The sequence below is a fragment of the Drosophila subpulchrella genome, chromosome 3L, assembly GCF_014743375.2.
Source record: "Drosophila subpulchrella strain 33 F10 #4 breed RU33 chromosome 3L, RU_Dsub_v1.1 Primary Assembly, whole genome shotgun sequence".
NCBI classification, from domain to species: domain Eukaryota; kingdom Metazoa; phylum Arthropoda; class Insecta; order Diptera; family Drosophilidae; genus Drosophila; species Drosophila subpulchrella.
This window is the reverse complement of record NC_050612.1, coordinates 29,192,456-29,205,320: the sequence shown is the minus strand read 5'-3', so window position 1 is coordinate 29,205,320 and position 12,865 is coordinate 29,192,456. Positions and strand designations below refer to the sequence as shown.

Here is a 12,865-nt window from a genome sequence, read left to right as displayed (position 1 = left end):
CTAAAAATAAATTCATATTGTAATATAACTTAGCTTTATGAATTAAAAAGTAAACCAAATTCAAAATTTAAATTTTAAATTTTAGGTAAGGAAAGTGGAAACGTTGTATTTTCCTGTTGCACTTTCTTATTAAGCTTACCTTACTGTCCTACTGCTGCCTGGTCACACAGCTTTGTTTTTTTTTTCGCAGCGAAAGAAAACAGCGTCGCGAGTTCGTTTTTTTATCGTGTTTTCGCCGCGTTTTTTGATCTTCCATCTCCCTTTTTCACTGACACTTACGCTGAGGCTATCTCCCTTTTTCACTGACACTTACGTTGGCTTACGTTTTGCTGACACTTACGTTCTTACGTCGCATCTTCTTCTTCTTCCGAAATTCTGAAATCAAAACACCAAAACACCAAACACAAAACAACCAACCTCAGCAGACAAAACAACCAAACTCGCACTAACAAACGTGTTGCACCGATGTTTGCGGATCGCCGGGCCAATCGATAAGCGAACGGTGGTGAGTGTTCTCGGGCGGGGGTCACTGGCTGCTCCGGAACCCCCCATTCGGAATTGTGAGTCAGGCGATGGGCGATGGGCCCGCTGATTGAATTGGATTATCACGATATGATGGGCCCCTTCAAACTGCCAGCCCAGCCGGCATTGTAGTTGTTTACACTGCGCGGACGTGGCGCAATATATTTGTAATCTTGTGCTGCGGCAACCTGCTGATTAAGATACCCCCACACACCATTGTATTCCACTGTACAGATTACTTGGCAGTGGCAGTAGAACTCCGCAGCTGGCAGACGATGGACACGAACGCTGCGGAGCCGGCATCGCCGCCGTCGAGCAATGAGGCGGCGGCGGGATCCCAGTCCCAGAGCGATGCCTCCGAGGAGGAGGAGTACCTGGACAACAGCATCGAGCTGCGGGGTTATCTCAGCAAGTGGACCAACTACATATACGGCTGGCAGCCGCGCTACATAGTCCTGAAGGACGGCACCCTCTCCTACTACAAATCCGAGTCGGAATCGGATTTCGGGTGCCGCGGAGCCATCAGCCTGACCAAGGCCACCATTAAGGTAGGCGGGCCGAACTGGGAGCTGGGTGCTCCTCCACCACCAAGTGCTTTCAATTGGACTAATAAAAAAGTAATGGGCGTGAGTGTGTGCGCATGTGTTTGGGACACATTAACCAACGATGACCACGACCCGAGGTCTCCTCCACCTCCATTCCCGAGCCAATACCCATTCCCATTCCAATTCCAAGCGACGCAATCAATGCAGCGCAATCAATTAACGTTGGGCGACCAAAATAGACCAAATTGAAGTCATCAATGTAAGTGGAGAGCCTCTAAGGCCTCCGCCATAAGACCTTCTGTTGACAGGAGGGCGTGTTGTTCTAGGAGGGTGATTCGCCTCGAGTGTGTACTTATCTATTTATATTGTTGGGGCTGCCAGAACCATACAAACAATGGTGACTCACGGGCAGCGACTGTTCCTGTAACTCACTTTGGCTTTTGGAGTACTGATCCTATTGAAAGATATTCGAGTTTTCCCTGGGTGTTAAATTTAACCGCCACTTTAATAAATTAGAAGGTCAACCTTTTACTAGGGTGATTTTCCATTAATTTATACTTAATGGTTAGCACCTGGAGTACTGTTCCTTTTCAAGAACATAGCTTAATCTAGCTTCAATGGGGCTTCACTAATAATCGCAAATTGTTTTATAACCGCTTTATCTGTGTACATTACAGTAGAACTTTCAAAACTAGAAATCACTAAGCTTGTAATCTCTATATGTCGGAGCTCTTCTGCAAAATATCTTTTCTTTTCTGTTAGTGGTTCTATTTATTGAGGTTCGACTGTATATTCCACACAAATTGAAGGTCAATCTTGTATTGGGGTGTTTTTTTTTTTTTATTGTTGGAATTTAATGTTAAGCAGTAATTTGCGTTCCGCTATAACAAACCATACAAAGCTAATTAGTTTATTTATTTGTCAAATATATTTTGCTTTAATAAGCGGGCTGTAAAATATGTATCCATTTCCGGATATTTATAAGTTCATCCCTATTAATAAAACGTTTCACTAAGTTCCGATACTTATTAGTTACATTTTTCTCTGACAGGCCCATGAGTCGGACGAACTGCGCTTCGATGTGGTGGTCAACAACCTGAACAACTGGTGCCTGCGGGCGGAGACCAGCGAGGACCGTATGCACTGGGTGGAGGTGCTGCAGCTGTACAAGGAGGACACGGGCAGCACTGACACCACTTCCCTGAGGCGCCATGGTAGCACCATGAGTCTGCAGTCGAACACAATATCGCTTACCAGTGGAGGAAGCCTGAAGAAGACGCAGCGCAACCTGCGCGAAAAGGTCGGCGAACTGGAGACCTTTAAGGACATCCTGTTCGGACAGATCGAGACGTTGCAGCGATACTTCGATGCCTGCTCGGAGGTGAACAAAAACAATGCACAACCCCTGGACCTGGGCGATGGACTCAAGTCAATTGATTTCAAGGTAAAGTGGATCACTTATTGGGAAATATGTGCTAAGTATACACTCGATATTCTCAGGGGGAATCCATCACGTTTCGGGCCACCACGTCCGGCGTGCTTACCACCCTGCAGCATTGCCTAGAAATCATTGCAGAGAGCGATGAAACATGGAAACGGAAACTGGAGCGTGAAATAGATAAGCGCCGCCGTTCCGAGGACCAGAGCAAGTAGGTTGACCTAGTCGGACTAGATTTTCAAAGGGAGAAGCGATTTAGACTGATTTTGTAGCGTTTATTCATTGACTAATCTCATCCTATGTTTTCCAAATTATCATGTTACTCGAATTTAGTTTACCATTTTCAAAAAACAAAATGTATTTTATGTGAACTACTGAAGTTTTCAGGCTAAACAAATATTCCTGTGGTTGATTTCTTGCAGAAAGTTCAAGGACGAAATCGAGAAAATGAAGCGTTTATCATATCCTGGCCCAGATTTCGAGGTAAGTCTACGTTTATAGCCCGTATAAGCTAAGGCGTAATCGCATTCACGGTCATTGCTGCTTGGAATCGGGGCCAAACACGTTCCCACTAAAAAAGCAAACAATCGCCGAACGAGAGAGTGGCGCGAAATTCGTAAAAACGATTTGCGTGTGATTTGTCTGCGTCTTAAAATAAACTGCCTGGTTCGGCGTTGTGTCAGAGATTTCATCATATATGAGGAAAGTAGAACACGCTGGACTATTATTTAAGCGGTTCCGATTGAATCATGTAGTGTTGGCATTTGGTTCCGATTTTTGGCTGACACGAAGTTCCTGGGTTCTGTTCTTATCTGGAGTGAACATGCAATATGGTTTTTTATTGCTGTTTGATTTCCGCCTCATTTTTGTTTGCCCATTCAATTACATTATTTCCCTAGTTGTTCAAGAAATTATGGATTCTCTAATCAGAGTCTGGCATATTGGACGGTCTTCTTGGTTTCATCGCTTGGCGACTACTCAAGCTGAAAAAGTGGGCGTCTAGACGGTTTCTTTAGTCCAGATTGACAGCCTGACGTTGCTTAAGATTTACCTCGAGCCAATATTGCAGACATTGAGGTTGACAAATGATCCAACGGTTGGTCAGAATGCACTTTCTTTATGGGGTATATATGATATTAAGATACTAACAGGGTTTTCAAAAATTGTTACAAAATTAATTATAACATATAATATTTTTTAATGTGTTCTGATAACGGAGTCCCCAAAATATAATTGATAAGCTAAAACTTTATCAATTTATCTTTTAGTTTTTATTTTTAAATTTATAAATAAAATAAGTAATATTGGCATTTTGTAAATTTTTTATCGCCAAAATTCTAGTTAAGAGCATTACAAATTCCACCTATTTGTTGACCACTTGTTTCAAGCCTGGCTCACAGCTGTCAGGTTTATGGCTTATGAGCTGGGTTGGTCAGTCGGCGGTCAGCGATCGAGTAGCCAACACGTACCAATCATAAACAAATTTGCTAGGCAAACAATTCAAAACGAAACCGTTTCTTTTTCATATTGTCGTGCCTTTTAATTGAGTGTGCAGATTGTGAAATTCCTTGCATCGCATCGAAAGAGCTATTATAAATACATACATACAATATACACAAGTGTACCCAGTGCTAGCTCATGTTGCAAATCTAAAATCGCCGCACGCACAACTATATAAATATACAAAAATTATAAATTTATAAACAACGTCATGCCCTCGGTGCGATTTCTTTGGCGCTCCGGCGGTTTTCAGAAGGGCACAGTCAAACAAATAAAGGTACAGCAGAAGAAAATAATAAATAATGGTCATTTAGGGAGTGTGGATAAATGAAATAATACATATTTATTTTGTTTTTGGGTGGAACATTTTGAAGATATTTTTTTGTACTTTTTTTGATAAAAAAATGTTTTTTCATTTCCACAAGAGAACTTTATAAACAGTGCTATTATATTTGAAAAGAAAATTACAATTATTTATAGACTAGATGTGTTAACTAAAAAATGTTTAAATTGTTAAGCTCAGTGTGAAATTGTGTAAGAATTTCTGAATTCTAAAGATTAAAAAGTTTGGAGCCTAAATAATCGAAATAAAACAGTGTAGTGTAAAACAGTGTTGGCGGTTGGCTTTTCAAACCAAATTGGCCTCATTTGTAAGCCATGTTGAATGTTTGTTAGTTTTAAAGTGCGGTGGCTAAAACCCCACGCATTGATTTATTATTTAAATGCGGGAAATCCTTTTCCCTAAAGCTTTTTTGCGGGCTTTTCGCATTTCACTCTCAGCCACCCTGTGGCTCCTGCTCTCTCTTTGGCATTCTCTCTACTTTCTCCCCCTATCCTGGCCATGATGCCCTTGCGTTTTGGCCACCAGCAACAGTTTGTTTTGTGTCCTTGCGCTCGACGGAAGGATTCGCCAGGACACTAGTTGGCCCGCTTTCCCCGCTTTTTGTTGCCACGCAAACCTTTCTCCCTTTCTGGCTCTCGCGCTGGGATTTCTGTAATTACCTGTTATTTAGCTGCTGTGAAGGAGGAAAACTTTAGCCCGTTCGAAACAATTTTTTTCTGTGTGTGCCTAAAATTTAGCAGTTTGCAGAGGAGCCTGGTAAGCGGAGACAAAGCGACGCCACAGGAATAAGTACTTATAGGCCATGACTTCATCGCTGGCCATTTCCCAGAGCCACTTGTCCAAAATGGTGATGCACTCGTCTTCGCGCCGGGGGGTGTATGTATTCATTTCACCGCCTGTGGCAGCGCACATGTCTGCCTTAATTAATAAATATAAATTCAATTCCGCAAAAATTCCATTCGAGGCATTTATTTTGTGCCGGTTGCCATTCTGGCGATACACGCGCCACCCGCAGACGTCAGAACAAGTACAGTGAAGGCTGGCCAGCTGAGAAAGGAGTAGATATGTAAAATGTACATACCTTGGTTTTGGCTTTTGAGTGGAAATGTTTTCTGTCACTGGGATTTATAATCACTTTATTATTTTGATTAGATATACTGATAAATAAACTTGCCTCTATTATAAATAATACATTTTAAATATGAGTTGAATTAAAAGGTTTCCCCATTCTCTCTGTAATATTATCACTTGTCATTAAACTATCAACTTTTATTATAATCTACATTTTTCCTTGTATTTAAAAAGATGTAAAGCTATTTGAAATATTTTTTTTGTGTTCCTCGTTCATTCACTTATCATTTTATTGTCAGCTATTATTATAGTCTACATCTTTCCTAATAAATTTTAAAAATTAAAGTTTTTTTAAAAACATTATTTGAGTCACTGATTCCTCTTTTCTTCCCCCAAGAATTTCCACTGCCTTAATTCGATTCAAGTACCAAACCCTGTCTGGCGGTCTTCTGCTTTCGTATTCATGGCACAATGATGCGCCTTTGTGTCCATTATGCTCGCCCAATTACGCATGCCAGCCGACTACGAGAATCTCCGCCTGCCGACTTGTTAGGGAATGGAACGGGCGAAAAAACAACAGCATAAAGTGGATTTTCTTGGGCCATTTGGCCGCACAAGTGTCGGCGATTAATTTATACAAAGCACGTTCCGTTTCTTTCCAATTGGATTGAATGCGGTTTCGTCATTAAAATTAATTAGGCCGAACCTTCGAAGATGTTTTGGGCTAAACTTGACTTAGTTTATAAATAAGTGCAGAGCGTGCTAATCGTATTTAAACCTTTAAGTGACATTTCCCTTTCAAATTCATTTCTGCAGGAGGGCCCACATTCCACATTGCCCGAGGATGAGTTCTTCGATGCGGTCGAAACGGGCCTGGATAAAATCGAGGAGGACATGCAGCTGCGTTTTAAGCTGAAGCTACAGTCCCAGATCTCCCAGACGCTGGTCAACGTGCCGCACGAGGCGGTGGCCGAGGGCGAGGAGGCGCGCGAGGAGTTCGGCACGGGGGCGGAGGCCATCAGCCATGCCCTGTGGCCCGAGGTAAGGCCGGAAATTGCCAATCTGGCCCCCTAATATCCAGCCATTAATTGGATTTACCCCGCAGATCGATCGCGTGTGCAAGGAGCAGCTGCACTACGCACGCGAGGGCGTTGGCCAGGACGGCAATGGCTGGCAAATCTTCGCCGACGAGGGGGAGATCAAAATGTACAAACGCGAGGAGGAGGTCAACGGGCTGGTCATGGATCCCCTGAAGGCCTACCACACGGTGCAGGGCGTGACGGCGAGGGAAATGTGCCATTACTTCTTCATGCCCGAGTTCCGGAATGACTGGGAAAGTGAGTATTCAAATTAAGCTGAAGTTCACTTTTATTTTTTTGCTCAAAGCAGAAATGAAATGGGGGTTCAATATAGCCTATTTCTATTTTATTTATAACTGATAAATTAATTATCTTAACTGAATTTGTTATACACGTGGGAACCATTCTGTGCGAAAAGTTATTGATTGTTATACAAAAATGGTTAGCAGCTTTTTCTTTACTTACTTGCGAGTCGTCATACTCACCTTAATCAAACCAACTACAAAATGTATTTATGAAACATTTCTCTTGACATTTTAAATTATAAATTTTCCAAGCATAGGCTGTTTGATTTGAAAAAGCAATATTCTTAAACTGTCTAATATTTTATATTCCCTAGCCACCTTGGAGGACTGCACAATTCTGGAGAAAATCTCGGCGGACACCCTGCTCTTTCTGCAAACCCACAAGCGAATATGGCCGGCGAGCCAGCGGGACGCGCAGTTTTGGTCCCACATGCGCAAAATCACCGACAACCTGGAGCCGGGCGCCCGGGACATGTGGGTAGTGTGCAACAACTCGACGGAGTACGCCAAGCAGGAGTCCAAGAACGGCAAGTGCGTGCGGATCTTCCTGACCGTCATCCTGGCCTGCCAGACGCATCTGCCCGAGGGCTATGTGAAAGGCCAGCCCCTTAATCGAAACGATCTAACCTGCAAAATAACATACTGCTCTGTGGGTAAGTATCCGCTATCTTAATATAGATGAACCTATCTAATTTGTGTGGCTCCTATCTCTAGTTAATCCCGGTGGCTGGGCGCCAGCCAGCGCCTTACGAGCAGTGTACAAGCGCGAGTATCCCAAGTTCCTGAAGCGCTTCACGGGATACGTAATAGACCAGTGCAAGGACAAGCCTATCATGTTCTGATATTTGCCATAAGCAACAATGCAATCAAAACCAATCAAAGCTGAATCGTCTCACGAGTAAGGCTTGGGCTTTATCCTTAATAATCCTCCAGTTTGTGGCCTCAACTATCTTCTGAAATCCGATTTGCTACTCCTTATTTCAATTTTTACACCGCAACGTTGAGTTCTACGACTTTGGACGTTCTGATCGAAATTTTAGAACTCTCCCTTTTGTATCCGCGATAAAGCAACTAAGATATATTGTAACCTGTCTAGTATTAAGTTATGTGTAAGTGAAACACAATCATTGTATAGCTCTTAGTTCCGAAACTGTCTATCTGTAATGTATATCTCTATGAAAATGCTTTAAATGCAACAATTGCAAGAATGATGTGAGGAATGCATAGGTATAAGGAAGCTTTCGTTTCGGTGTGAATCTATATTATATATCCCGCCCAGCAAACATCTGTTTTACTCAACTGTCAAGTGTAAATAAATACGACTTACTGTTATCTCCAAATGAAAGAACGATCTTTGCTTGGTTTTATCATATATCATGTCATGTATTTAAAGTTTTTCATTGAATCCGCGAACTATTTTCAATTTACATAATATGTGCTGGTTTAGAAGAATTTTCGTGTGTAATTTTACAACTTGTTTATGTAGTTTTTTTTTCCTAATCGCAATGTGCCAAAACACCTTTATTCGAATTTACAACCGAGTACTGCAGTTGAAGTTTTTTAAATGCCTACAATTTGCTTTGTTTTTTTTGTTGTGCAGTCTGAATAGTTGCCTTGTCAAATGTGTAATCGAATCTAATTAATTCTTTCAACTTCAACTTTATAAGTTTATCATCCACGACTGGAGTTGCGTTTACAATCTTTGGTTTTTATTTTTCGTTAATGCTTTTTATATGTATGTACTTGTGTCATATTGTCATGTAATTGGTTGCTTGGTTGTTGTTTGTCGTTGTAGCTATTGGAAAATAGAGTTATATATACGCGTGTCTATATGGTATATGGTACAGGAGCAGTGTCTGTGTATCGGATGTGTATGCTATTTGGCAAATATTCGGCTATATCTGTCTGTATCGGGTCAGTAGTTGTCTAGTTTTGAGCGGTCGCTTAGTTTCGGCTTATGGAAATGCATGCTGGTTTGGCTTTCGGTAATATCGTCCACTAACATTTAATACGTTCTTATGCTCCTGGTATTCTTTCTTGTATAATACGATTTTAGAAGTAATTGTATGACGCTTAGCTATGTACAACAGTTTCATAAACTATCTGAATGCATTCGTGTTATTGTATCCCCGTAAATTAATTTAATTCATTTAAGTAACTAGCTAACAGTTGTCAAGTATTCTTGTCGCAAACACTTACAAACTGATGCAAAACTGGATCAATGGAAACAAACAATGCAGTTCAACGAAATGTTCATAATTCACTACAAATGCAAAGAATTTCGGTAGTTCTCGAATATCGCTTAGCACAAAGGCCGTCCGTTTATAGTATTGTTATGTGGATATAGCACTATAAGTTTTATCTGCTCTCGCCCGACATTTCACATCTGCGGCCTGCCGCAGTTCGGTTTATCATACATACATTAAATGCTTAATTTAGGATCTATAACATTAATTTATTTATATCCGTTCCGACTCATCGGATACCTCAACTTATTTTAAGTTTATGTTCATTACACTTACGCAGCTTTTCAAGTTCAACTAAGCATAATCAGTGTGTAAATAAGTCTTATGGTTTATTTCTCGTGCTGTATCCGTTCGTTCGCAAAAACTGATGTTCGTTGAAAATCAAAGTTGCCTCTAAAATTTGTAATATTCGATTCTTCCTGCCTTGCTGTCATTTCTTGTCCGCTCTGTTGTAAATAGTTGAAATGGTTTGTAGATCTACTGCCTTTCGTTAGTTAGCTTCTGTCAAGTCTGTCGAAATTTCAATACGATTTCGAATTATTTCGAATTCATTTCCTCATTTTCGGGTGGATTTACAACAAATTTTACAGTTTCGTTTCGCGCGATTTCCGTTTTTACATTCAGTTTAAGATTACGTTTAAAATTAAGTCCCTTCCTTGGGGCGGGGGCCTAGACATTTATCTGGAAAGCCTCCCGGTGTAGTTTCTGATTGGCACGCATTCGTGGCGACGTCTGGGTCTTCGTCTTGTCGTTGGCATCCGAAAAACGAGCTGGTGGATTTATGTGGTCCTGATAGTTTGGTGGATAGTTGGATATGCTAAACGTACAGGGTTCTGATTACGTAAGTAGCGGCAATTAGCACTTGGCACATCCTCGCGATCACTTACCTAAAAGTAGTTTCTTCGTTGTGGCTCGAATAGCCACTGGAACTTCGCACGTGCCGTTTGCCGCTCGTCCCCGGTTTACCCGCCTTCCGAGCGGCGAAGGGCGGCTTTGACTTCCGGGTCATGCTAGTGGGCGTGGTCTCGGAGGAGGACGAAGTCTCATCCTGGGTATCTGTAAGTGCATAGTACGATGTTAGTCATCAGATGTATGATATGTCATTCATTAGAACTAGAAATTCGCATTCCTTTTTAAAAAATGATCTTGAAACAGTTTTAAAATTTTCAAGAAGAGTTAGTTTAAATCAAAACTAGGACTATAGAAAATTTAAAAGTTATTAGTAAATTGGGACTATAAAAATGTATTTCCCCTCAGAAAAGGATTTTTTAGACCTACGTCCAGAGAACTTTTAAAATACTTTATGCCTTATATAAGGATTATATCCCTCGTCCACTTACCACGTTGTGCGCGATACTTGGCCGAGTTTAGAGCGCGTGCAGACACATCATTGTCGGACTCGGAGCCGAGTGTGTCATATTCTGTAATTGGGATGTGAAGCGTTAGGATTTTCCTAACTTCGGAATCTGTTGAACCTGGATTGTCCGATTCTAAAAAGTTTAGTACGATTCGATGGATTTGTACGTTGTTTGTTGGTTTTATCGAGATGATGTACGAATGTGGATGGAGAAAAACGTTGAGAGCAATGAGAAACAGATGGGTTAAACCAAGGGCTCAGGGAATTATTTTGGATGGGATGCGACTGTGACAATCGATGATTCAATTTGGCTTACAGCTAGCTGGGATCATTGGGCCGGGGGCAGGAGTAGGGATTGTACAAATGGCGGGGGTGGGGTGATCGTGAAACCATGTCATAGCTACCTTGGCTTTCTGAATGGGGATCCCTAAGACGACCCACTTTTCGACGCACTTTAGTGTACTCCGGTTCCTTGGACTGCAAGTAGATTATATTTCGAGAATGGTTAACTAAAACTATGGTAAAGTTGTATAATTTTCTTTCTTTTCCAATACCTTTTAAAAATATTTAATTAGCGACATTTACTGTACTCACGTGGTAGCTCTCCGGCTTGACATCATGGTAGACAAAGGATCCGCGCACCGAGTGGTAGGGACCACTGTACACATTGCCGCTGTAGGAGCTCTCGCTGTAAGTCTGCTTGTTCAGTTGAAAGGTGGCATAGGGGCAGATGTCCTCAATGTACTCGTTGCCCTCCGCCTTGCCAAAACTCCCGGAATCATTGGAGTTGGATCCCCGTGGAGCGGAGGTTCCAGGATTACATCGCACGGCCAAATACTGTTGATCCCGATTTTGCTTGTTCTGCAGGTTGGCTAGTGAGGGCGATTCCGACATGGAGGAACTGGCAAGACGGGCCTGGTTGCTTAGTTCTGCATAAAAAAATATTAAGAACAAATTAAATTAAATACAATTATTTTCATAATAATGTTTTTTATTCATTGTATAACTACTCCAAAAACATTGAATAATGTTAGATAGATATTGAAAATTGCAATTTTGGACTTCTATAGTTTTATTTCGTAGGCAGAGTGATAATGGCATAGTGATAATGGTTTATATATATTAACATTTTGTTTATCAGTGCACTTACTTCGCTTTCTGAGAAATAAAGCAGCACCAATCAAAGCCAGCAACATCAGTAGGGAAAAGCATATGGGCAGCAGCAGCTTGAAGTTGGCATAGAAGGGCAGGTCGCTCAGGTGGGAAACAGGTGTAGAGTGATCGTTGTTGTACATAACTAAAGATATAATATAGCATTAGTTCCCTGAGAAGGTGTGCGATTTCAAAACCCACCTCCTTGTGTAGACAGTGTGGTAAAGTTGTAGATGGCCGTTGTGGAACCGGCGTTATTGTGGGCCGTGACTTTCAGTTGGTACTTAGTGCCGGGTACCAGGTCGCTTACTGTGTAAATCCTTTCCGTCGGCGGAATGTGATTGGAGACCACCGCCCACGAGGTTCGTCCGTAAACCCTCGACTCGATCATGAAGTACAGGATGCCACAGCCACCATCTCCCCAGGAGTCCAGCCAGCAAGTGACGCTCGTTGAATTATTGGTGATCATCTGGGAGTGCTTCGGCTGCACGGGAGGATTTCCCTTGGTATAGGAGTTCACTATGTCGCAGGGTAGTCCCGTTCCAATCTTGTTGTAGGCGGTGATGTACAACTGGTAGCGAGTTCCACACCACAGGTTAGTGAGCAGGTGCGACGTGGTCTTGGAGTCCACCTGCAGCTCCTCCCAATCTCCATTGTCCCGCTTGTAGTTAATGACATAGCCCAGGATTGGACTGCCGCCATGACTATTGTCCATCCATTCCAGGAGCAGGCTGTCCGTGTAGGCATTTATCACCGTGAGATTGGGTGCTTCTGGTGGCACCTTCACCACTATATTGTAGACGATCTCGTCCTTGCCCCAGGTGTTCTCCACACTGCAGGTGTAATTACCGGCGTCACTCGCCTGGCACTCCTTCATGTAGAGGGTGCCATTCTTGGCTATCGTCTTGCGGGCACTCGTCTCCATATTGTGTCCATCCTGACGCCAAATGGTAACCGGAGCCGGAGCTCCCACCTTGCGGCACGGCAGCTCCAAGTGCTCCTTCCAGGGCGTGACTATGCGCTGACTGAAGGAGACAATCCGGGCGGGAACCTTGTTGTTCGGCGGCACCGTGACCACCTGCGTTTTCTCGCCCTCGCCCATCTTGGTGGAGGCAGTCAGCCAGAACTGGTACGTGGCCGACTCCTGGGTGCGCACCGTCTCGTGCATCTCGACAAAGGGTCCAAGGAGGCGCTTGTGGGTGCCCTCCTCGCGGCCGCCCTCCAGCATGGACATGTAGAAGGTGTAGCCCGTCTGGTGGGGAGAAGGTGATTTTAACCATTTAACAAAATTATTAAAATAAGAAAAA

The 12,865-nt window shown here is 42.6% G+C and overlaps 2 protein-coding genes across 6 annotated transcripts in view; one reads left to right on the top strand and one right to left on the bottom strand.

The window, feature by feature from the left end:
* Window positions 1–217: 217 nt before the first annotated feature.
* On the top strand, window positions 218–8,148 carry LOC119552643 (ceramide transfer protein). 2 transcript variants are annotated; one of them, XM_037862336.1, is made up of 9 exons: window positions 218–505; window positions 757–1,070; window positions 2,119–2,511; window positions 2,568–2,716; window positions 2,928–2,988; window positions 6,236–6,460; window positions 6,525–6,756; window positions 7,118–7,456; window positions 7,518–8,148. In XM_037862336.1, the coding sequence occupies exons 2-9, from the start codon at window positions 798–800 to the stop codon at window positions 7,643–7,645; spliced, it is 1,800 nt and encodes a 599-aa protein (XP_037718264.1). In that variant the 5' UTR covers window positions 218–505; window positions 757–797; the 3' UTR covers window positions 7,646–8,148. The 2 variants fall into 2 exon arrangements, with proteins under 2 accessions (XP_037718264.1, XP_037718265.1); XM_037862337.1 differs by lacking the exons at window positions 218–505; window positions 757–1,070; window positions 2,119–2,511; window positions 2,568–2,716; window positions 2,928–2,988 and adding an exon at window positions 3,999–4,282.
* An 8-nt stretch (window positions 8,149–8,156) lies between these two features.
* The window catches only part of LOC119552642 (Down syndrome cell adhesion molecule-like protein Dscam2), a 46,475-nt gene continuing 41,766 nt past the window's right edge, over window positions 8,157–12,865 (bottom strand). Inside the window, exons 26-32 of one of the 4 annotated variants that reach the window (XM_037862331.1) lie at window positions 11,760–12,810; window positions 11,557–11,703; window positions 11,001–11,335; window positions 10,811–10,883; window positions 10,390–10,539; window positions 9,937–10,105; window positions 8,157–9,866 (exon numbers count right to left, since the gene is read on the bottom strand). In XM_037862331.1, coding sequence (XP_037718259.1) covers window positions 9,719–9,866; window positions 9,937–10,105; window positions 10,390–10,539; window positions 10,811–10,883; window positions 11,001–11,335; window positions 11,557–11,703; window positions 11,760–12,810 — 2,073 coding nt within the window. In that variant the 3' untranslated portion in view covers window positions 8,157–9,718. Of the gene's footprint in view, window positions 9,883–9,936; window positions 10,106–10,389; window positions 10,540–10,810; window positions 10,884–11,000; window positions 11,336–11,556; window positions 11,704–11,759; window positions 12,811–12,865 lie in introns of all 4 variants that reach the window. The other 3 variants (XM_037862332.1, XM_037862333.1, XM_037862335.1) reach the window with 3 other exon arrangements.

Coding starts and splice junctions, on each gene's coding strand:
- LOC119552643 (XM_037862336.1), top strand. CDS start 798: ATGGACACGAACGCTGCGGAGCCGGCATCGCCGCCGTCGAGCAATGAG. Junction 1,071..2,118: donor TGACCAAGGCCACCATTAAG/GTAGGCGGGCCG, acceptor TTTCTCTGACAG/GCCCATGAGTCGGACGAACT. Junction 2,717..2,927: donor CGTTCCGAGGACCAGAGCAA/GTAGGTTGACCT, acceptor GATTTCTTGCAG/AAAGTTCAAGGACGAAATCG.